The sequence below is a fragment of the Oncorhynchus gorbuscha genome, linkage group LG06, assembly GCF_021184085.1.
Source record: "Oncorhynchus gorbuscha isolate QuinsamMale2020 ecotype Even-year linkage group LG06, OgorEven_v1.0, whole genome shotgun sequence".
Taxonomy (NCBI): domain Eukaryota; kingdom Metazoa; phylum Chordata; class Actinopteri; order Salmoniformes; family Salmonidae; genus Oncorhynchus; species Oncorhynchus gorbuscha.
The window spans coordinates 67,931,373-67,955,900 of record NC_060178.1 but is presented as its reverse complement, the minus strand read 5'-3'; the positions used below and the strand labels follow the sequence as shown (position 1 = coordinate 67,955,900).

At 40.8% G+C, this 24,528-nt stretch overlaps 1 protein-coding gene across 1 annotated transcript in view; it reads left to right on the top strand.

Moving 5' to 3' along the window:
• Positions 1–24,528, top strand: part of LOC124038259 (E3 ubiquitin-protein ligase NEURL1-like) — a 59,246-nt gene that overhangs the window by 9,451 nt on the left and 25,267 nt on the right. Inside the window, exons 2-3 of the mRNA XM_046353892.1 lie at positions 382–629; positions 1,130–1,451. Of these exons, the coding sequence (XP_046209848.1) occupies positions 382–629; positions 1,130–1,451 (570 nt within the window). The remainder of the gene's footprint in view (positions 1–381; positions 630–1,129; positions 1,452–24,528) is intronic.

Genomic DNA, 24,528 nt, shown 5'->3' with positions numbered 1-24,528 from the left:
TTTCTCGCAGCTACACAATTCTTTCTGCTTACCAAGCAGCTCTTATCCTTGTGTTTTTATCTGAGAAAATCGAGATGACTAACATAACTATATTTCATTTTGTTTGCACTCCTTGATATGATTTCTGAAAATGGAGCTTGAGTTAAATGCTTACTAAAGGCACATACACCCAGTCATCACCAATTGAAAAAAGGAAGTTTTGATTGTGTGTGTACTGCTGATGCATTGCTATATTGACGTTGTGCATATTTATACAGTGGATGCCAGACAACAGCTGGAAGTATTTAGGTTCCTATATTTTGTTCAGTAATACTTTTCTGATCTCTTAAGTAATGCTCTTAGTTATATCTACAAACTCCCCCTATGCTTCCTGCTTTTCAGATTCTTTGGGTGGCCCCTTCCCCACCACGTCTCACCGCTGCAACCATAAGCCCACCAAGAGATGTCTGCCTATCCAGCAGTGTGGAGGCAGCAGGTCCTCCTTTCCACTGCTCTTCCACCCTAGTGCCAAGGGCTCCCAGATCATCATGGACATGGCCCAGAGGACCGTCAAGAGACAGGCCAGTTTCTGCAACGCCATCACCTTCAGCAACCGGCCCATTGCCCTGTTCGAGCAGGTCCGCCTCAAGGTATGGACAGACTGGGAGGTGGACCATGTTTATAAGCAGAAACTCCTTTATCTCTTTCTTTTAGTCTAACTGTTTTCCATAAATGTTTTTGTTTGTCTCTCTCACTATGTATATGTTGCCTTTATTACCCTGATTCTGTGTGGGCCAAAGCAGCATTGCAAACGTTTCCACTTCACCTATCAGTCCATCTATGTCTCGAAAGTGAACGCATGGGAAGCATTGCCATGTGAGCCGTACTGTTATCTTACACGGTGAAAGCAGTGTAAATGGAGGTTTTAAATGAGGTGAGACAAGAATAGCCAGATGATAAACAGACATGTCTATTTTTGTTGTTGTTTACCATTTTGTTTGTCAAAGTTTTAACATATGGCCAACCAGAATGTGGAGTGATAAATCTTAGACAACCACGACTAATGGAATGGTTTTTAGGTTATTCACCAGCTTAACTCTATTTGATCATGTTTTAAATGGTACAAAACCCTTTACCTGTTCTCCTCCAGATCACTAAGAAGCAGTGCTGCTGGAGCGGAGCCCTGCGTCTGGGCTTCACCTCCAAGGACCCGTCCCGCATCAACCCAGACAACCTGCCTAAGTACGCCTGCCCAGACCTTGTCTCACAGAATGGATTCTGGGCCAAGGCCCTGCCCGAGGAGCTGTCCAACGAGGGCAACATCATCTCATTCTGGGTGGACAAGAAGGGCCGGGTCTTCTACCGTATCATTGACTCTAGCCCCATACTGTTCTTCTGCGGGGTCCATGCCTCCGAGCCACTCTGGGCTCTCATAGACGTCTACGGCCTGACCCGAGGGGTCCAGCTACTGGGTGAGTTTCACAAGGAGAAAGGACAGTGTAATGGTGGCTTATGATGCTCCTGGCCATACATTGTTCTGTCTGATTTGAGATTGGTTAACAATTCAAATTCATTTTGATGAATTTCCCATATTGATTTGTGATGGCAAGTGGTGGTTAAATGTTAAAATGCAATGTGCCTGGTGTGTTTAAGTGCAGTTGGTTGTTTGGTGATGTCACTTTTTGTAATACTGCTCTACTTTTCCCATACACAATCAAATCAAAATGGTCCATTGGAAAAAAAGATAGGTTGCACAGATGTTAGCATAAAATAAATGGCACCATAGTGGGAATTAACGGAAATATATGCAAATTAATATAGCATTTAAATGTAGATGTTTTTTTGCATTGGATATGGTGGCGAGGCACTGTAGTAATGACACCATAGGCCTTGTTAATCTCTGCACCAGACAGGATTCTCTTACCACCATACTTGGGGTCCAACATGTATGCTGTGTATATGGGCTTCAGGCAGAAGTCTTCATGTTTTTTGATGTATTTCAGAACTGCAGTTTTCTCTGCTTGGAGCAACCATGAAATGGGTAGGGCACTACAAATTTCTTCTCTTACATCTGCAAGCAGAGTCTGAACATCAGACAGGATGTCATTGTCGCCCTCAATCTGTGCAACTTCTACTGCTATATGTTTTAGGCTGCTTACCGCTCTCTCCCAAAATACATCATCCAGGAGGATCCTCTTGATGGGGCTGTCCATCTCGGCAGACCGTGATATGGCAATTTCTTGGAGAGACTCCTTCCCCTCCAGGAGACTGTCAAACATGATGACAACACCAGCTTCAATGTGGTGTTCTTATTCTACTCACTTTGCTTGGTGAGATTGCTGCAATAACTTGATGACCCTTCACATACCTAACCATTTCCTTGGCTCTCTTGTAGAGTGTTTTCAGTGCCATGATGTCCTTGAGGAGCAGATTCAATGCATGAGCAGCGCAGCCAATGGGGTGATGTGAGGGTAGGACTCCTCTACTTTAGACCAAGCAGCCTTCATGTTCGCAGCATTGTCTGTCACCAGTGCCATTACCTTCTGTGGTCCAAGGTCATTGATGACTGCCTTCATCTCATCTGCAATGTAGAGACCAATGTGTCTGTGTCTGTGCTCTTGTAGAATACTGGTTGAGGGGTGGAGATGATGTAGTATGTTATTCCTTTCCCACAAACATTCGACCACCCATCAGAGATGATTGCAATACAGTCTGCTTTCTCTATAATTTGCTCGACCTTCACTTGAACTCCATGGGACTCTGCACCAGCAAATGAGTAGATAAACCATGTCTGGTTGTAAGGGTGTATGCTGGGTGACGAACATTCAGAAATCTCTTCCAATACACATTGCCTGTGAGCATCAGAGGTGAACCAGTTGCATTCACAGCTCGAGCAAGACATTCATCAGCATTTCTCTGACTACGTTCCTCCATTGAGTCAAAAAAAACTTCAGATTCCAGGCGGAACATGATCTGTTGCTATCGATAAGGTGTCTGATTCATAATTCTCACCTCAAATAGAAGTAGTGGGACTTTTGTCAGATATTGCTTGTTGCGAGCGCCAAAGGAACATTATGCACTTGGCCAGATGATTCTGAATCTTTGTTGCTTCTTCACATATGATTTGGCACAGTATTTGCAAATGTACACTGCTTTTCCTCCTACATTAGCTGCAGTGAAATGTCTCCACACAGATGGTGCCTGAGACATTTTCCTGTAAAAATGAGGGAGGAGGGGGGAACAAATACAATTCCATGTGCAGATAAATAGTTAGTTGGATTAACCTTTCTGGTGCATGCGTTCTGATAGCGACCCACCTTGACAACATCCGGTGACATTGCAGAGCGCCAAATTCAAACTACAGAAATAGTCATAATAAACATTCATAAAAAATACAAGCGTTATACATCGGTTTAAAGATGCAGTTATTTTTAATCCAGCCGCTTTGTCAGATTTCAAAAAGGCTTTACTGCGAAAGCATACCATGCGATTATCTGAGGACAAAAGCATGAAAAGCATGAAAAACATTTTCCAACCAAACAGATGCATCACGAAAGTCAAAAATAGCGATAAAATTAATTGTTTACCTTTGAAGATCTTCATCCTTTTGCAATCCCAAAGGTCTCAGTTACACAATGAATGGTCGTTTTGTTCGATAAAATCCTTTATATCCCAAAAATTCAGAAATATACCTGTTCCAACTCGCCCAATATGCCTACAAAGGATCTAATAAGTTACCTGTAAACTTGGTCCAAACGTTTTGTAAAATCCAACTTCCAGGTACCCTAAAATGTAAAGAATCGATAAAAGTTAAGATGGAATAAACTGTTTCCAATACCGGAGAAAAACCACGCGGAGCGCGCTCTCATTCACACGCACCAAAAGTGCGTGACACTTAGAAAGAATACGACTACTTCTTAATTTTTCAACAAAAAAAATCGAACAATTTCAAGACTGTTGACATCAAGTGGAAGCCATGGGAACTGCAATCTGGGTCCTAATAATTTGGCTTCCCCATAGAAAAGCATTGGAAAAGCCATTGACGTAAAAAAAATAATCCTGGATGGATTGTCCTTGGGTTATACTCAGACATTATTTTAACAGTTTTAGAAACTTTTGTGTTTTCTATCCAATACTACCATGCATATCCTAGCTTCTGGGCCCGAGTAACAGGCAGTTTACGTTGGGCACCTCAGTCATCCAAACTTCCGAATACTGCCCCCTATCCCTAAGAAGTTTTAAACAACTCCTTTGTAAGATAAATGTTTGAAAATGAAACGCGTATGGAAACAGGTGAATTAACAATCTTCAGTTAGCAGGCTCAAGCAAGCTTAAACCCACATGGTAGTAAAAACAAACGAGTAGAAATTGTTAACAAGTTTGAAATGATTTGCCGTAGGCTACTATTTACTAGTTAACAAAAAAGCATCTATGTCATATCAAATATATTCACCCAACCCACTATTGTAATCAAAACTTACCAGAAAGCATTGGCTCACAGTGTAGTAGTGTGGGCTCAATAGCATCTCATTAGTGTGCAAGCTCTTGAGAATCCGCCGTACATGTGTTGAAGAGTGCACTGCACATGTGATGAAAGAATGCACTTTGCATGCAGAGGATTGCAATTCCATTGAATGGGAGATACTTTAACCAAAATATGCCACAAGACCCAGATTTGCCTTGTGTATCCCACAAAAAAAGGTTCACTGTTATAAGTTAAACTTTTTAATGAATTTAAGCAAAATTCCCCAAATTCCAGGGCTTATTCCCATGGGAAATTTTCTGTAAATTTCCCAGAAAGTTTCCGACCCTTTGCAACCCTACCTGGGAAACGAGGCATCTATTCCGAAATGTTAACCATTCTGTTTGATGGGTTTACCGCAAACAGTTTAAACTCATTTCAAGAAAACTTTTCCCAGCCAACAGATTATTATTTTTCTGAAAATATTTCAAGTTGAAGAGATATTTGTTAAGTAGAGATTTGTAGTTGGCCTCCCGAGTGGTGCTGCGGTCTAAGGCAGTGCTAGAGGCATCCTTATAGATCCGTGTTCAATCGCAGGCTGTGTCACAGACCCATGAGGCGGTGCACAATTTGGCTCCGCGTCGTCCGGGATAGGGGATGGTTTGACCAGCTGAGATGTGCTTGTACCATGGTGCTCTAGCGACTCATTATGGTGGCCAGCTGTACAGCGTTTCCTCTGACACATTGGTGAGGCTGGCTTCCGGGTTAAGCGATCAGTACGGCTTGGCAGGGTTGTGTTTCGGAGGACACATGGCTCTCGATCTTCACCTCCCCTAAGTCCTTACAGGAGTTGCAGCGATGAGACAAGACTGTAACTACCAATTGGCTATCACGAAATTTGGGAGGAAAAGGGGTTAAAGGTACCATTAAAAAAGAGACTTGTAGTTAATGTTATTACCAGTATCTGAAGTTTTAACCAGCTCTCAAACTGAGTGTCTGAGTAGCCCTTTCTACTCACAGCTCTTGTCATCCCGTTTACGGTTTAGAAATGGAAGATTTTTTTTCAATGATATGCACCTAAATTGGAACGCAGTGGCTGTACAGTAACATGCTATACATGACGTCAGAGCTCTGGTTCTCCACTTCTGCTGTATGGGTTTTGACTGACAGCCGTTATAAACCTGAGTACCGCACGCAACAAAAAGATGCCCCCATCCCTCCCACTAATTAGGCTACTTTTGCTGTAAATCGAGGAGTATTATTATTATTTTTCTGAAAGATGAGATATTGAGGATTATAAAAAATACTGCTTTGATGTCATTCAAGCAAATCACACACCCGGGGGTCCAAATGTTCACTTTTCAATATTTTGTAACTGGCTAATATTGGCTAGCTTGTTAGCTACTTCCATACACATAATGAGAGAACACCTCACTCTGACCATTTTACCCGCCCTAGCAGAGCTGGTTATCTAGAGCGTTGGTGACTAACTGCTGCTGGCAACAATTTAATTACGCTTTTTTTGCCGACCATTTACTGACACCGGCCATATTAAACAGGTGTTTTTGTAAATTCATCAGTTATTCTGCGCTCTCTGGCACCCTCTGAGAGTGCTCTGAAATCGGTAGGTGGCCAGACTAAATTTAAGAAAGCACTGAAAAGATGACTTGCGTAATCACAAGTCATGATGTTAATTCCCTGCATGAATCTGCAGGTAGCTAACCAACCAAGATCAATGTTAGTCAGTTAACATTAGGTTTTAGCTAGTCAATCAAATGGCTCTTTCTGTCAAAATTAGAAACGTGTAATATCAGAAAATGTAGCTTGCTAGACTATTACCCGTATACATCATTCGTGGTTGGATGCGTCAGATGCCATGGTTGCCCTTAGTTTGAAGATGTAATCTGGAGATGGGTGCTTTCTCTATCTCCTTAGCTATCATACTCAACTCAGTTCTCCACAAAGTGGAGAACAACACTTATGCAGTTTTAATATACACACAAACAAACACAAAGCTGTGCTAAACAGGATTACCTACACATACTGACCAGCTCAACTAGACAGAAGCGTGCTATATGGCAGACCAATCCACACTCTTCTCTCGGCATGTCCAGGCCACCCATCAGCCAATCATGGCTAGCGGGAAGGTTGCTGTCTTTCTGTGGACAAACCAACTAGGCTCGTAATTTAACAATTTTATTTTATTAGTATTTGCAAATAGTTATTAAGGCATGTGAAAGTTCACATGTTCCAGAAGGCATTTCTGCCCAAAAACGCGTTTTGATTTTAAAAGCATTACGTTCAAACAGCTCTCCTGTGAAGTAGTGACCCACGACATATGCCTAGTTTCCTGAAACGAGTCACAATTAATGTAAAATGCACATAAAATCAACAGTGTAATGTTTGGATTCAGTCTTGTCAGGTGAACTGTTGTCCTAACCTTTTGGTCTGATAATTTCACCTCCAAAGAGTTATTTTCTTAATTGCTACTATGGGCATCCATTTAGTTCTTCTGTTAGAAACATTTCACTTTGGCCCTATCCATATACACTAATGGAAATGAGTCTAAGGGGTTAACATTGATAGGAGTGCAGTCTGATATTTGGAGCTGAAAATAGCCATATTACTGTCAAATAGTGCTAGTATACCTTCCTAGATTTTGCTTAATCCTTTTTGCTCTTGTTAGAGTACAATTCTGTTATTCACCCCTTGAGAAAATTCAAACAAAGTTAAGATGGAAATAAAACAACTTTCAAATTCCCGAAAACTTTAATCAACATGGGGTTGTTTTCAAGAATCGTTACCCTTAATAAAAATAAAACAAGCTCCCATATAGTGTAGATTAGTACCATTTAACCTAATTTCTGGTTGCATTAAGCTGACAACAAGAAGTGTGCTATCCTATTTTGGGCTGTTTGGTATCCAGCGCTAGAGTGCGACTCTCTGGAGTTCAGTGGCCTTGCTGTGAGCTGTGATGACACAAGGCACAAAGCTCTTGTTCCTCAACAGACGGAGTAGATGTGATGTCAGGAAAATGGCGTGACTGAAGTCATTTTCCCCGACGTGAAAAATGTAATGTTTTCCCTGGGCTAAGAAAGTGTAGGTTGTGTTTGTATTGTGGAAATCACTGCATTGGATCCCCTCTGGGCTTTGACTTTACCGAAACATGATCATATGCAATCAGGATTCTTTACAGTAATCTACAAAAAACTACATTTGAATTTATGTATTTGTATATATTTTTATGTCGAATGTAGATTCTGCCTACTGTAGGTTTCCAGAATAGCAGCTATCATAGCACTTAAAGGGATATTTTGAGTTATGTCTGACTTTACCATAGTCAGGCAAACACACGGATACCATTTTTATGTATCGACGTGCAGTTTGAAAGACTTAACTGTTTTACTTTCCCCGAGACCACCACAATAGTTTCCTTGGCCACATATTCCCAGATTTTCATAAAACAGCCACATGTGGTCCCTTGATCCTTCATCACCCAATTTTGCATGAGGCAAAAGAGTAGGCTAGGTGCGCTTCAATTAACTCGTTAGGTGTAGGGGTGTAGTGCTGCCGGAATGCACCGGAGCATCAAGCCGCCACTTCTCACAATGTTGCTCATTTGTGACTCGTTTCAGGAAACTAGGCGTGTGTCATCACTTCACAGGCATGAATGTAAACTTTTTTAAATTTATTTTTTAATCAAAATGAGTTTTATGGGAGAGATGCCTTCTGGAACGTGAACTTTCATGTGCCTTAGTAACTAACTTGTGTGCCATCGGTAAATAATAATAAAATTGTTAAATTACGAGCCTAGTTGGTTTAGCTACGGAAAAAGCCTGCAACCTTCCCGCTAGCCTGATTGGCTGAGATAATGAGTGGACTGGACTTCCCGAGAGATGAGTTCGGATTGGTCTGCCATGTAGCACGCTTCTGTCAATAACATGAGCTGGTCAGTATGTGTAGGTAATCCTTTCTAACACTGCTTTTTTTAAAGATATCACGTAGTAGAACTGCATAAGTGTTTGCGCTTTCTTTCTGGGGGCCACGTTTTGAAATCTGTGCAATTAGAGTATGATCGCTAAGGAGATGGAGTAATTTCTGGATTTTTATTTATTATTTTTTATTTTTTTACATTTATTTAACTAGGCAAGTCAGTTTAAGAACAAATAAATATTTTCAATGACGGCCTAGGAACAGTGGTTAACTGCCTGTTCAGGGGCAGAACGACAGATCTATACCTTGTCAGCTCGGGGATTTGAACTTGCAACCGTCCGGTTACTAGTCCAACGCTCTAAACACTAGGCTACCCTGCCGCCCAGGGTGATTGCAAATGGGGTCGAAAAGAGAAGAGAACATAAAGGTTGTTGTATAAAACACCTGTCTCCAGATTACGTCTTGGGCAACCATGGCATCCATGACAGAGATGGAGAAGGGTCCACCCATGTAACGGTTACTAACTCACTTGTGTACATCATTCTGGTCTGTACAATATACCTTATTTTAGCGCCCAAAACACATAATACTTCCAGATCAACTGTAGTATCAATACCATTGTAAAGCACAATTTCTCCCCTTTCCAACAAAAGCAATGACGAGACCTTCATGATGCCCATCTCTGTATGATTCAAGAAGGCAATGAGCTCTATCTGGTTTTTTAAAAAATGGCGGGTGGGGAAGCGAAACCTATTGCGTGATAGTGAAAGGGAGAGATGTCGTGTGGGGAAACAACTTTTTTCAGCTTTTTTTCACCCAATCTGTCCAATTTATCACCTCTAAAATGTAAATAAAATAGAGTTTATATAATGTCATTACATACCTATTTGAATCGTGTTGTTCGGGCAACGCTAAAGTTATCTTCAGGAGTAAACAGCGGCTGTCGCTGCTTTTGAGAGTCTTGATGGCTTGCAGTGATGATGCAAAAAATGACTAGCTATCCCCCCTTACCCTGTCCCTTTCTTATTTTTAAATGGCGAGAGAAGTGCTACACCTGGTGGAGAGTGGCTGTAAGACACAGATTGCGTTGCTTTATGTGTGCTGTACGTAGTAGTCACCAACACTCTGGATAACATAAAAATATTCTAACCAGCTCTGCTAGGGCGAGTAAAATGGCCAGAGTGAGATGTTCTCTCATTTGTGTCTGGAAGTAGCTAGCCAATGTTAGCCAGTTAGCTTGGGTGCTTAACTGCTGTTAGGCCAGAATGCTCGGATCAACCCTACTCCCCGACCAGAGCGTACAGAGCGAAACATCCGTTCGTAAATTCAGCGCAATCTGACAGCGCTGAGTTTTACAAACGCCTATAGCACACTCTGGCACTCCAGATTAAATTTCCAAACTCACCCCGTAGTATAAACCAGCATTTATTCTTGAAAGCTTTGGTTATTTAGGTCATGGCCTCCCATGTGAATCCTTACAGAGATGGGTGGGAGAGAGGGTTTGAACGATGCTGAATGGGTGTGGACAAAGAAGAGCACTCCAGTAGGTGTACCAAAAAATTCAAGGGCCATTTTCTCAAAAGTGAGGTTAAAAGTTCATCAACTTTCACAGCAGAATGACTTTCCCATTGTTCCTTAACTGTAGTGTATGATATACAATTTTCTAGCTCGGAGTCTCTACTTTTATCCCATGGAAAAAACATAATTTAAAATGTTGCTGCAAAAGACCGAATCAAGCCGGTCGGTCAAGTTTAGTCAACGTCTTAGAAGATCACATTGATTTAATTAATGTTCTGCATAACAGAACCAAATATAATAGCATAGGATAACGTTACCGTCTCATTTTTGGTTGGTCAGCTGAATAGTCCCCCAAACTTTTATGTAGCCAAAACTGCAAATGTCTTTAAAATATCATCCTCTTCTCCCACATTTGGGTATATTTCATGTGGTCACCCTAAATGGATAGCCTATCCATGACAAATTAACAGGCTTATCTAATTTTATCATGAGAGCAGCTAACTACAATTCAATCAAATAATGTAAGATCATCACATTTAACCACATTCCATTTTGTTCTGGTGTGCGTACAGTCTCCACTGATGGGACTTCTGTATATCCCTCAGGAAACGTCTCATCTTGACTTGTCAGTTCCATCCTCTCAACAGACCCTCTATAAAAAATATCACATCAAACTACTAACTTTCTGAGGTCTTTGGTTGAAATGTTTTCTATATTCAGGGAACTAGCCTTTGTTTCAATTGGTCCGGATCATTCAATTGAAGTTTGGAAGATAATAGCCGACCAGTAACTTGGTTTGTTATTGCAAATTTTGTGGTGATGGTAGAACGTCGATTTAACACAAGTTTCACCACACTTAGCTGCTAGCTAATAGCTTGAAAATACTTCCAATGGTGTCAACAATCTTCAGTCATGGCTGCGAGGTAAAAATATTGCCATTGATGAGCAATGTCAGTCTGTTGATGTACTCCTTCTTCTGTTGGGTTTGTCGTTGATGTACTGTTCTCACACTTACTTAATATCTAGCAAACATGTTCAAAACTGGCCAGCTGTGTAGACACTCATGCACAGCCAATCCTTGTTTGCACCGTCTCAGTGGATTAATTAAATGTATAGTTCAGAGAATTTTAAAAAAAGGAAATGTTTTTCAAACAACTATAATCAAAATATTAATTGTGAAGAATACTTTACAAAGTGCCCAGCTTTGGAGTAGTTAGGTCTATTTCCCTGCTTTGAGAGGAGCTGACTAGTAGATACCCAGAGTCCTCCAGTAGTTGCGCTAAGCTAACAATATGCTACCTTTTAACTTCCTTCAAACTGCATGCAAATATAAAATGGTATCCATGAGTTTGCCTGACTCTGGGTAAGTACAGTAGGAAAATACCCTAAATAAAGTATCCCTTTAAGCCTAGGTACTCTCATACTTGTCTACACTGACTACCCTGCTGCCCTTTCACAGCAGCCTTTAGCCCTAAGTCAACTTAAGGGTCCCTTCTCTATCCGTCTTCGTCTATAGCCTAAACATCACCATTTGAAGAGCATATATATATCTCAAAGTGTTAGTATTGCCCCGGCAGTTGGCCACAGTTCGAGCAACCCGTATTCCCTTAGATATAGGTCGGCCATATCAAAGTCTGCCCCAGTGATCTGGCACGTGCTCAGTTTCCTAACAAAGGGGACATTTTAATACTTAATGATGCCAAAATTCACCTGTTGTGCGTCAAGCTATTATCATACAATCTGTCAGGAGGTTGGTCCTGTAGGATAGGGGTGAGTTTAGTGAAAAAACAATGCTTTGGAGTACGTGATTTTGAGAGATGACCTTTTATTTGGTTGTTTAAGTAAACGTGAAAGAAATGGAACATTTGAGAAAAGAATGAGGACCATTTTCACATTGATCTCAAGGTTTATAGTTTATGGTGACTGTAAGGGATCTAAATCAAGAAATGTAAAGTTTTTGCGTGACATGGTGTGTAATTTGAACTAGTGTGACCAGTTCAATATCCTAAATCTTGTCCACCACTGAGGCGTAACCATCTTCCATATGCGTGACAATATCTTGACTAGTTTTCAACTAGTTTTCATCTTTCAACTTCAATCCAACTTTCACTCTGTATTCCAGTCAGAGATGTGCGCGGTCTTGGTGCATACAGTTGAAGTCGGAAGTTTACATGCACTTAGGTTGGAGTCATTAAAACTCAACCACTCCACAGATTTCTCGTTTACAAACTATAGTTTTGGCAAGTCGGTTAGGACATCTACTTTGTGCATGACACAAGTCATTTGTCCAACAATTGTTTACAGGCAGATTATTTCACTTATAATTCACTGTATCACAATTCCATTGGGTCAGACGTTTACATGCACTAAGTTGACTGCGTTTAAACAGCTTGGAAAATTCCAGAAAATGTCATGGCTTTAGAAGCTTCTGACAGGCTAATTTACATAATTTGCATCAATTGCAGATGTACCTGTGGATGTATTTCAATGCCTACTACCTTCAAACTCAGTGCCTCTTTGCTTGACATCATGGGAAAATCAAAAGAAATCAGCCAATACCTCAAACAAATTGTAGACCTCCACAAGTCTGGTTCACCCTTGGGAGCAACTTCCAAATGCCTGAAGTTACCACGTTCATCTGTACAAACAATAGTACGCAAGTATACCATGGGACCACATAGCCGTCATACCGCCTAGGAAGGAGGCGCGTTCTGTATCCTAGAGATGAACGTACATTGTTGCGAAAAGTGCAAATCAATCCCAGAACAACAGCAAAGGACCTTGTGAAGATGCTGGAGGAAACGGGTACAAAAGTATCTATATCCGCAGTAACACGAGTTCCATATCAACATAACCTGAAAGGCCGCTCAACAAGGAAGAAACCACTGCTCCAAAACTGCCATAAAGTAGCGGAATACTGTTTGCAGCTGCACATGGGGACAAAGATCATACTTTTTGGAGAAATGTCCTCTGGTCTGAGGAAACAAAAAATAGAACTGTTTGGCCATAATGACCCTTATATGTTTTGGAAGAAAAAGGGGGTGGCTTACAAGCCAAGGAACACCATCCCAACTTCGAAGCACGGGGGTGGCAGCATCATGTTGTGGGGGTGCTTTGCTGCCGGAGGGACTGGTGCACTTCACAAAATAGATGGCATCATGACGCAACATCTCAAAACATTAGTCAGGAAGTTCAAGCTTGGTCGCAAATTGGTCTTCCAAATGGACAATGACCCCAAGCATACTTCCAAAGTTGTGGCAAATGGCTTAAGGACAACAAAGTCAAGGTATTGGAGTGGCCATCAAGTCCTGACCTCAATCCCATAGAACATTTGTAGGCAGAACTGAAAAAGTGTGCGCGACTAAGGAGGCCTACAAACCTGACTCAGTTACACCAGCTCTGTTAGGAGGAATGGGCCAAAATTCACCCATTTTATTGTGTGCCGCTTGTGGAATGCTACCCAAAACGTTTGACCAAAGTTAAACATTTTAAAGGCAATGCTACCAAATACTAATTGAGTGTATGTAAACTTCTGACCCACTGGGAATGTGATGAAATAAATAACTGCTGAAGTAAATCATTCTCTCTCCTATTATTCTGACATTTCACCTTCGTAAAATAAAGTGGTGATCCTAACTGACCTATGACAGGGAATTGCTACTCTGATTTAAATGTCAGGAATTGTGAAAAACTGAGTTAAAATGTATTTGGTTAAGGTGTATGTAAACTTCTGACTTCAACTGTAAATGTAGCTGCATGTGTCTTCTCTTTGAGTAATCTGGTGCCTAGTCTTTCACGTTTGATGGATTGATTTTATGTCAGTTACATTAGTGTAACTGAAGCAGTTCCTCAGTACCAGCTGTAAGGAGACTGCTCTGTGCTATACATTCATTTCCCCTCATATTTGTTGTGAGGCAAGATTTGAGTGACATGGATAATAAATAGTAGGTAGTGGCACAATGCTATATACAGTATATAGTATGTGTAAGTAAATGCAGCACAGTAGAGAAGGGGTGGAATGTAGAGTTTAAATCACTGCCTGTTTAATTCTACATATTCGGTCACCATTTCCTCTAGGGACATGTGGTGATCTGTGACTTCGCTTTAAAATGTCACATAGAGAAACATTTCTGGTCAAATGTACAGCACAGTAGTGATTTATGTTGGATTAACCAATGATTTCAGACTTTTAATTTCATAACTTAACAAGATCTTGTTATCTGTTTTTATTACCAATGGTGGTGGTAATGTTTGCATTCCTGGGGTGTTATTACTCAGATCTCTGAGGACCTCTTTCTCTGTTTCATCTCAAGCTGCTACAGTATCAGGGGAGTGTAGCTCAGTAGCTATGGCCACCCATGTGATGAGTCAAAGGTGATCCAGAGGCTGGTCCGACTGCTTGAAAGCCGAGATGGTGTTGCATAACCAAGGAAGCTAAATGAATCTGCCGGAATCAAACTGAGCCTCGGGGTCCTCTAGACCAACAATGCTGCCCCTGCAATTTAAGTAAGATCTGTTACATCACTAGGCCCTCTTCCTACTCACAAATATCAATACAGACAGGCTTGGTTATTATACCGTTATGAGCCAGTGACGTTAAGTATACACTTAGCTAAGGCTAATCCAAAGCCCTATAAAAAGATTAAGAAAAGGTATCCTCTAATACAGTACATTATAAAACTGGTGGTTTAAACCCTGGATGCTGCTTGGACGAGCAGTGTTCCAAGCCGTGTTGTATTGGCCGTCACAGACACACCTATGGCTGCTAACCGTTCTATCTGAAAATTATCACTGCACTTCCATAAGATTATCATGTTCATGTTGTTGAATCATCTCTTGCATTTATCTCAAGTCGCACATTATTTCCTTTTGCCTGGAATTTTGTCTGGTACAGCCTGTCTGACCTCGGAAACAGTGTTGTACATATAAGTAGTGCCCAGACAAGACAACTTTTTCTGAGCCAGGCGAAATCACCCATCAACAACATTATCATGACATATCCCAGTAGAAAAAAAAGCTCAAACGAAAATGCTGCAGGTTTAATGTGTGACGTGACTGAGTTTGCTGAAGTTGGCTAGCTAGCAAATGACAAGAATGTTATACAGCGTGCATAAATGTACACGTGGTGTAACCTTTCTGAATTATACTAAACAAAGTGAAAGCCTAACTGTGTGTTTTGAGTGGAACTGCTTATGTATATTCACCGATACCAACTTGGGTGTTTCATACTATATCCAGATACATTAGGTTCTCGTCACTCTCCATGAGGTGAAATGCTGTATGTTCCGCAAAACTAAGCTCCTTTGCTAAGTGTCTCCACATTAACATTCACACTCATTCACTGCGCTTCAATTTTTGCCATATTACAATCATGAATTTTTGTACAGCCCCTATACACACTCAGTCTCTAATCACATTTTAAACGCTCAATCACTGAAACAGCAGGACATTTGCACATGATGTATTAGTGTGATCAGCAATTACAATTTTGTTCTTAGACCTCTCGAGGTTAAGATGTGTATTTGGGAAGATGTTGTTGCCTTTTTGTGGTAAATGTGTTCTTTGTTCAGGTTTTCTTTTAATTAAATGGAGTGTGTTGATTACTGTGAATAATATAGTCCATTATTCAAATATCAAAGCTTGATAAACCATAGACTAGAGTACAATATAAGCGCACTCCCTTAGAAATGCTTTAGTCCCCATGACATTGTTGCCCAGGATAATCTGCCGTTGTAACGAGATCAATCATTTTGACACAGTTTTTGGCCTATGCTGCTGGGATGCTACTCCTCACAACCAAACATTTCACACTGGACCTCCAACTGGACTAAGAGGACAAGTAGAATCTAGAATGTGGTATAGCCTTTCATCAACATCATACTATACACCAGGGATCCCTAACTAGCATCCCGCTGGTGATTTTATTTAGCATGAAAAAAATACTCATGTCATGCAATAAAATGCGAATTAATTACTTAAAAATCATGTTATTTTCTGGATTTTTGTTTTAGATTCCGTCTCTCCCAGTTGAAGTGTACATATGATAAAAAATTACAGACCTCTACATGCTTTGTAAGTAGGAAAACCTGCAAAATTGGCTGTGTATCAAAATTATTATTATTATTATTACTTGTTCTCCCCACTGTACCTTTGACTATTGGATGTTCTTATAGGCACTTTAGTATTGCCAGTGTAATAGTATAGCTTCCATCCCTCTCCTCGCTCCTACCTGGGCTCGAACCAGGAACACGTTGTCGTGTCTTTGGCTATGCCGTATTAAGTGATATGACATGCTATTCTATAAAACACTTTCTCTGTAATTAATATTACCTGATTGAGCTAATCATGTAAATGTAATTAACTAGAAAGTCGGGGCACCACGAAATAAGATTTATAGTGCTTTTATCTTCCGAATAAACTCTTAAAGAACTAGTAATGTTTTACATCAATAGCAGTCAATATTAATTGTCACCCTTTATTTCAATCTCATCTAAAAGTTGTAATTTCTTCGTTATCTTCACGAACCCTGGCTAACAATTTGAATCAGCAATAAAATATTGGGGTAATTATTTATTTACTAAATACCTAACTAATCACACAGAATTACATATACACAGAATGAATCATACCTTGATTACAAATTATATCATGAAGGAAAACGTCCCTAGAGGAGGGAACTTATATGACAGCTGGTTACACGAAGAAAAAGGGCTGGGTTTGAGTGAAAGAGCAGGAAGACTGAGGAACAAAGGGAGAAGCGACGTCTATATCATATCTTGTGCATTTTAAAATACCGCCCATTTCGAAAAGGAAAATGCAATAAATATTGGTGGTAGATGGAAGGCCGTGTTGCCCAACCGAGTCCTTTGAAGAATGTCTCAGGTGGTAAATTGGGTATGTTGTAGTAACGTTGTTGTGTGGTAGACTGGATACACTGTCTGTTCTTTCCTAGCCCACGCTTGCAGCTGATGTTGCTAACTCAAATGCTAGGAGGTATCACTTCTGTAGTGAATAAGAGGTCAAATTTCATACCATTCGCAACCACAGCTCACGCGGAGGTTGGCTTAGTTCTGTAGTTGACATGTTAGTCCTTTTAACGTATGGACCGTCATCCTCGGAACAGGAGGATACATTTTCGTCAAGGCTTTATATAGTGTGAGTATAACAGAACTGATATTGCAGGCAAAAGAATGAGAAAAATCCAATCAGGAACGCAGCGGTTTCTAAATGAGTCCCTTCCTACGCTTCCCTATTGAGTAGTGAATGGGATATCAACGAGATTCCTTTTTCTATGGCTTCCTTAATGTGTCTAGTATCACAAGACATAGTTTCAGGCATTTATTTTGAAAAAAAGAGTGTGTACAACAACATTGCGTCAGTGTCCACCTGATGGCTCTTTGTGTATTTCTTGCGCAAAAGACAAGAGGTAGCCATTTTTCCACCCGGTCTGTCCCGGTTGATATATTATCGAATAGATATTTGAAAAACACATTGAGGATTGATTATAAACAACGTTTGCCATGTCTGTCGCTATTATGGAGCTAATTTGGAATATTTTTCGGCGTTTGTGGTGACCGCAATTTCCGGTCGTTTTCTGAGCCAAACGTGAAGAACTAACGGAGCTAATTTTTGCCTACAAAAATTACTTCTCTGGAAAAAAGGAACATTTGCTATCTAACTGGGAGTCTCGTGAGTGAACATCCGAAGCTCATCAAAGGTAAACGATTTAATTTGATTGCTTTTCTGATTTTTCGTGACCAGATTGCCTGCTGCTAGCTAGGCATAATGCTATGCTAGGCTATCAATAAACTTACAAAAACTATTGTCTTGCTTTGGCTGTAAAGCATATTTTCAAAATCTGAGATGACAGGGTGATTAACAAAAGGCTAAGCTGTGTTTGAATATATTTCACTTGTGGTTTCATGAATATGAATATTTTCTAGTAAGATTTTTTTGTCCGTTGCGTTATGCTAATTAGTGTCAGTTGATGACAATTCTCCGGGATGGGTAGTTCCAACAAGTTAACACCCCGGCCGTCCTACAATCTAAGCAAGATGCCCTCAATCTTACACAAATTATCAATGAACCTACCAGGTACCACCCCAAATCCGTAAACACGGGCACCCTCATAGATATTATCCTGATCAACCTGCCCTCCAAATACACCTCTGCTGTTTCAACCAGGATCTCAGCGATCACTGCCTCATTGCGTTTATCCATAATGGGTCTTCGGTCAAACGACCACCCCTCATCAATGTCAAATGCTCCCTAAAACACTTTATAATCAACCTGGCCCGGGTATCCTTGAAGGATATTGACCTCATTCCGTCATTAGAGGATGCCTGGTTATTCTTTTAAAAGTGCTTTCCTCACCATCTTAAATAAGCATGCTCCATTCAAACAATTTACAACCAGGACAGATATAGCTCTTGATTCACTCCAGACCTGAATGCCCTTGACCAGCACAAAAACATCCTGTGGCGTACTGCATTAGGAAAGCAAAGAATAGCTTTTTCAAACAGAAAATTGCATCTTGTAGTACAAATTCCCAAATGTTCTGGGACACTGTAAAGTCTATGGAGAATAAGAGCACCCCCTCCCAGCTGCCCACTGCACTGAGGCCAGGAAACACTGTCACCACTTATAAATCCACAATATTTGAGATTGAGCATTTTTCTACAGCTGGCCATGCTTTCCACCTGGCAACCCCTACCCCGGTCAACAGCCCTGCACCCCCCACAGCAACTTGCCCAAGTGTCCGCCTTTTTTTTCACCCAAACTCCGATAGCTGATGTTCTTAAAGACCTGCAAAATCTGGACCCCTACAAATCAGCCGGGCTAGACGATCTGGAACCTCTTTCTAAAATTATCCACCGCCACTGTTGTTCAACGTCTTTCATATCGTCTGAGATCCCAGAAGATTGGAAAGCTGCGGCGGTCATCCCCCTCTTCAAAGGGGGAGACACTCTAGACCCAAACTGTTACAGATCTATATCTGCCCTGCCTTGCACATTCATACATCCCACTTAATAATATACATTGTATTTAATTGTTTCACTTGTACATTTTTTGTACTCTTTAATTTGCGTCTCTAGTCAGGTGCTAACTATATTTGGTTGTACTGTACTTGACAACGTTGAATCTAATCTAAAAGTATTCTCTTATTCTACAATGTAAATATATTGGAACTGAAATGTTTCCTGTATATAGTATGCTTATTTACTTGTTTATCATTTCTTATTTCATAATCATTGTCATTCATTATTGCATTGTTAGGTTTTGAGTTAGCAAGAAAGGTATTTCACTGTACTTGTGCATGTGACTAACTTGAATCTACTGAAGCACAAATTCGTATCACTCTTTTGGCCTAGACCTACTTCTCACTCTTGACCTATCATCCTCTGCTCTCTTCACTGCCTCAGCATACGACTGCTTCTGTTCTGCTCTGACTCTGGCAACCACAACCTGTCTCTCTTGCACTGGGCATTTCTGATCCCCAGCAACCAGTGGAGGCTCCTCGGAAGAGAAAGAGGAGGACCATCCTTAGTGAATTTCATAATTATAGTGAAACATTAAAGTTATCCATTTTAGGTAAAACTATGCTAAATATATTCACTTCACCAAATATTTGATTAAAACGCACTGTTTTGCAAAGAAGGGCTACAGTAGCTTCAACAGCACTCTGTAGGTTAGCACCATGGTGTAGCCAGAGGACAGCTGGTTTCTGTCCTCCTCTGGGTATTGACTTCAATACAAAACCTAGGAGGCTCATGGTTCTCACCCCCTTCCATGGACTTATACAGTAATGACACCTTCCTGAGGATGTCCTCTAACCTATCAGAGCTCTTGAACTGACATGTTGTTCCCCCCAATCTAAGGATCAGAGAATGAATATAGTACTGGAAGTATAAGCTACAGCTAGCTAGCACTACAGTGAATACAATGTGGTTAGTATTTGACTCTGAGACAATAGTTGAACAGTTTTTATCAATTTAATTTATTTTAAAATGGTGAGCGACTGTAGCTATTTTTTTTTCATTTAGCTAGCGAATGCAGCTAGCTAGTTTAGCCTACTATAACAGAGAGGGATGCTATTTTAGCTATCTGGCAATGTATAGTCAAAACTTGAACTCTTCCAAGTCAAGGTAAGCTTTTGGTTTTATTGCCACCGGGGCCTGCCAGTGTATGACACAAAGCGCCCGCTCCCTCTAAACGGAATCATGACAAGTCCACTTCGAGCTACCGTCACCGATTTTTAATAGTACCCAACTTCTTTTCTACCCAGCCTGAGACTACGTATGGATCAGCCAAAAGGCAAGGATCCACTTTGTCCAAAAATGTCACTCTCACTGGGCCCGAATCACCATCCTTTGCATGACCATCAGGTTGAGGCTCGACGGTTTTCACCACCCCTGCCACTACAGGTAATTAATCTTCACTCTCATCAGGTTCAATTTCTGAGCCATCGGAGAAGGCAGAATACGGTTTGTACTTGGTGCCATTCTTCCTCAACACACATCTTTCCTCTTCACTCTGCTCTTCTCCTTTTTCGCTGTCCATAACCATGTCTATCAGGGAAACTTTGGTTCCTTGCCTTTCACAGAATATTCTCCAGTTACACGATTGTCTGAGCCAGATAGTGGCTTGGTATGTAAAATCAGTAGTTTGATTTATTGATGATTTATACTGGTAAAGCTAAAAGAAACTGGAAGTTGGTTTTCAATGTTTGTACAGAATTCCCTGCTTGGTGACGTGGATGCGGGAGAGGGCACTCGTGGCAGATGTGCGCTCTACCCATATCTATGGTCATGTGAGGATGGCGGGCACTTGTGGCATGTGTGCCTTCTATATTTAACTCCATGGCAAGGTATTTTTCCCCTAGAGTCGATGTGCACACCCCTGTGAGATACTGGGGTGCAAAAATATAAAAACAATATGGAGATGAGGTAGTTGGGTGTGCTATTTACAGATTGGCTGTGTACAGGTATAGTGATCGGTAAGCTGCTCTGACTGCTGATGCTTGAAGATATGTCTCCAGCTTCAGTGATGCAAAAATGATTTTTATTTTTTATTCATTCCAGTCATTGGCAGCAGAACTTGAAGGAAAGGCAAACAAAGGAGTTTGCTTTGGGAGTGACCAGTGAAATATCCCTGCTGGAACGCGTATTACGGGTGGGTGTTGCTATGGTGACCAGTGAGCTGAGATAAGGTGGGAGTTTACCTAGCAAAGACGTATAGATGACCTGGAGTCAGTGGGTTTGGCAACAAATATGTAGCAAGGGCCAGCCAATGAGAGCGTACAGGTCGCAGTGGTGGGTAGTATATGAGACTTTGGTGACAAAACGGATGGCACTGTGATAGACTGCATCCAGTTTGCTGAGTAGAGTGTTGGAGGCTATTTTGTAAATGACATTGCCAAAGTCAAGGATCGGTAGGATAGTCAGTTTTACGAGGGCATGTTTGGCAGCATGAGTGAAGGAGGCTTTGTTGTGAAATAGGAAGCCATCTCTAGATTTAATTTTGGATTGGACATGCTTAATGTCAGTCGAAGGAGAATTTACAGTCTAACCAGACACCTAGGTATTTGTAGTTGTCCAAATATTCTAAGTCAGAACCATCCAGAGTAGTGTTGCTAGTCGGGCCGGCGGGTGCGGGCAGCAATCAGTTGAAGAGCATGCATTTAGTTTTACTAGCATTTAAAAGCAGTTGGAGGCCACGGAAGGAGTTTCGTATGGCATTGAAGCTCATTTGAATGTTAACAGTGTCCAAAGAAGGGCCAGATGTATACAGAATGGTGTCGTCTGCATAGAGGTGGATCAGAGAATCACCAGCAGCCAGAGCGACATCATTGATATATACAGAGAAAAGAGTCGGCCCGAGAATTGAACCCTATGGCACCCCTATAGAGACTGCCAGAGGTCCAGACAACAGACCCTCTGATTTGAAACACTGAACTCTATCGGATAAGTATTTGGTGAACCAGGCGAGGCAGTCATTTGAGAAACCAAGGCTATTGAGTCTACCGATAAGAATGCGGTGATTGACAGAGTCGAAAGCCTTGGCCAGACTGCTACAGAGTACTGTCTTTTATCGGTGGTGGTTATGATATTGTTTAGGAATATTACCCCTCTGTGGAAAGGTGAGACTCTTTAGTTCTAGGATGCAGACAGGCCTCACAGGACTTGTCTGAAGGTCCCCCTGTACCAGTTGAAAAAATGGATGGAAATAAGAGGTTAAATATCTTATCTCTCAGATATAGGACAGACACTTCAGAACAAACTTCATTTTATATTTTTTGGTGGGACTATCTGTTCTATGTAGTGAATCTGTATTTAAATGTGTTTCTATGGGCTAATAGCACTAAGGCCGTGTGTGTGTGTGTGTGTGTGTGTGTGTGTGTGTGTGTGTGTGTGTGTGCCCCCACTTGTCACAAACCGGCTCAAAGCCCGTAACAAAAGGGAGACAAGGAGTAATAAAATATATATTTATTAAGTAACTAAGTATAATATACAATGGTGTGTGTAAGTGAGTGTTTTGCATGCATGAATGTGATAATGCAGGGTGTTGAAAGGTGCCAAAGTAAACAACCAAAACGCCACCAAGAAACACAACAAAATCTAGAAAGGTGTCTGCATGGAGAGTCTCTTCCATGAATGTGGAAGAGGTCTATTTATCCTAGGACACACCTGTCCCAGGTGTTTCCCATGTAACTGACGACCCTCTCAACTCCGCCCACCGGAATCCTAATAAGGAAACAAGAACAAAGAGAGAATACGGCAGACAAAGTGGGAGGGTCGTCACAGCTAGCTAGTGGAAGTAACAGATCCAAGTCATTTTGGTGTACTCTTGTTAATGTGTTATTTATGTGTCAAACACGCTTTAATAAACTTTACTTGTTCTTTATATCTTACTCTGTATTGTTTCATTTTAATGGGCCTAGAACGTATATAACATTTAGATGTTAATTTAGACGTTAAGAATTTTCAATTTTTGCTAAGGTGTCTGTTCTGTTGCATTACTCAACTGTTGACCCAACACAATAGGTGACCTGTCACGAACCTGTGTTCTGGTTGAGTTGTTCCCCTCTTTAAACAGTAACTGACGTAGCCTGGTAGTGGACATTTTTGGCGAACCCTAGCCGGCAGGTGTTACTTCAATATACTAAGTTCATGTCCACAAAATCACTACAGTAAATACTACAGTCGTCTTCATAAACACTGAATAATGTAGTATACTTTTCATGTCAGCAAAGACACTACAGTGAAAACTATCGTATAGTAATACTACAGTCTTTAGAACATATACTAGAACCAAACCAAAATATTCTCGATTCACAATAACATTTTTTTTTTTACATTTCTTGTTAGCTGTAGAAGTGCAGTGACATGAATAAGTCACATTTTGCTCACACAATATGAGTAATGTTGGAGTAATCAAATAACCTTTTTTTTGTCCTCCTTGGTAATTAAATGATTAGCGGAAGGTGTGGGTCAGTATAGTGGTCTTCTTTCCAATATGGAATGAGTTCCAAGAATCTGAAACATCTGGCTTTGGGCCAGAGAATCCAACTTGATGCCCCAAGAATGATACGTACGCAGCTCCTCTTACATTTGACATTGAAACAGTTCATTGAAACACTCACCAGCCCGTTCACAAAAATGGAATGCTCCTATAGAGACAGTCACATGCCCATAGCTTGCTATTTAAAGCAGGCAGACCGGCATTGAGGCATTCAGTTACTGTTTGATTGAATGTTTGAATGGACCAATCTTTCCACTATTTTGTAGTTACTCTGTTTTCTGCCCGGTCCTTAAATGAAACGACACCAGTAAATTTGTCTAACTAGATTACTGATGCATTCATTCTATCGATGTAAGATATTCTTCTGTTGAGTGCTACTTTATTTAGTCTTCTTGTGCAATAAGTTATAACTGAAGAGAAGCTGCTTGTATCTAACTATAGTTGACAAACAAATGTTGGAAATTCTAAGTAGAAACTTCTATAATTTAGGGGTGAAAGTAGCCAGTTGTCTATACGGTCCAGTATGGAGTAGGCCTATCAGCAAAATTAATTCTGCTTGATCGAACTGCACAGGTAGCCTAATTTTTGAATTGATTTGACAATCGGATGAAAACCTCACGCAACACCCATGATGTGTGAAATAGAGCATCCACAGACCGTGAAAACAACAGTTTACAGGATAAGATGTTTACATGCCACAGTATCCTGTCTACGATCTGCATATCACAGGCATTTTATGCGGGTTTCTCATAACCGGGATACAAGCTTTTTCAAGTTATTTTATATGGGTTGAGAGATTTTATATTTGACCTGTTTCAAGAAGCTAGGTGTCTGTCGCACGTCACTACTTCACAGGAGAGGCATTTTGAATTTGATTATTATATTTTTGGGTGGCAGAAATGCCTTCTGTAATTTGAAAGTCACATGCCTTAATAACTTGTATGCCATCTGTAAATAAGAAATACAACCTTCCTGCTAGCAATGATTGGCTGAAATAATTGATGGGCTGGACATGCTGAGAGATGAGTTCGGATTGGTCTGCCATGTAGCATGCTTCTGACTATAATAGCCCACCCAATTTACCAACCTCATCCCCATACTGTTTTTATTTATTT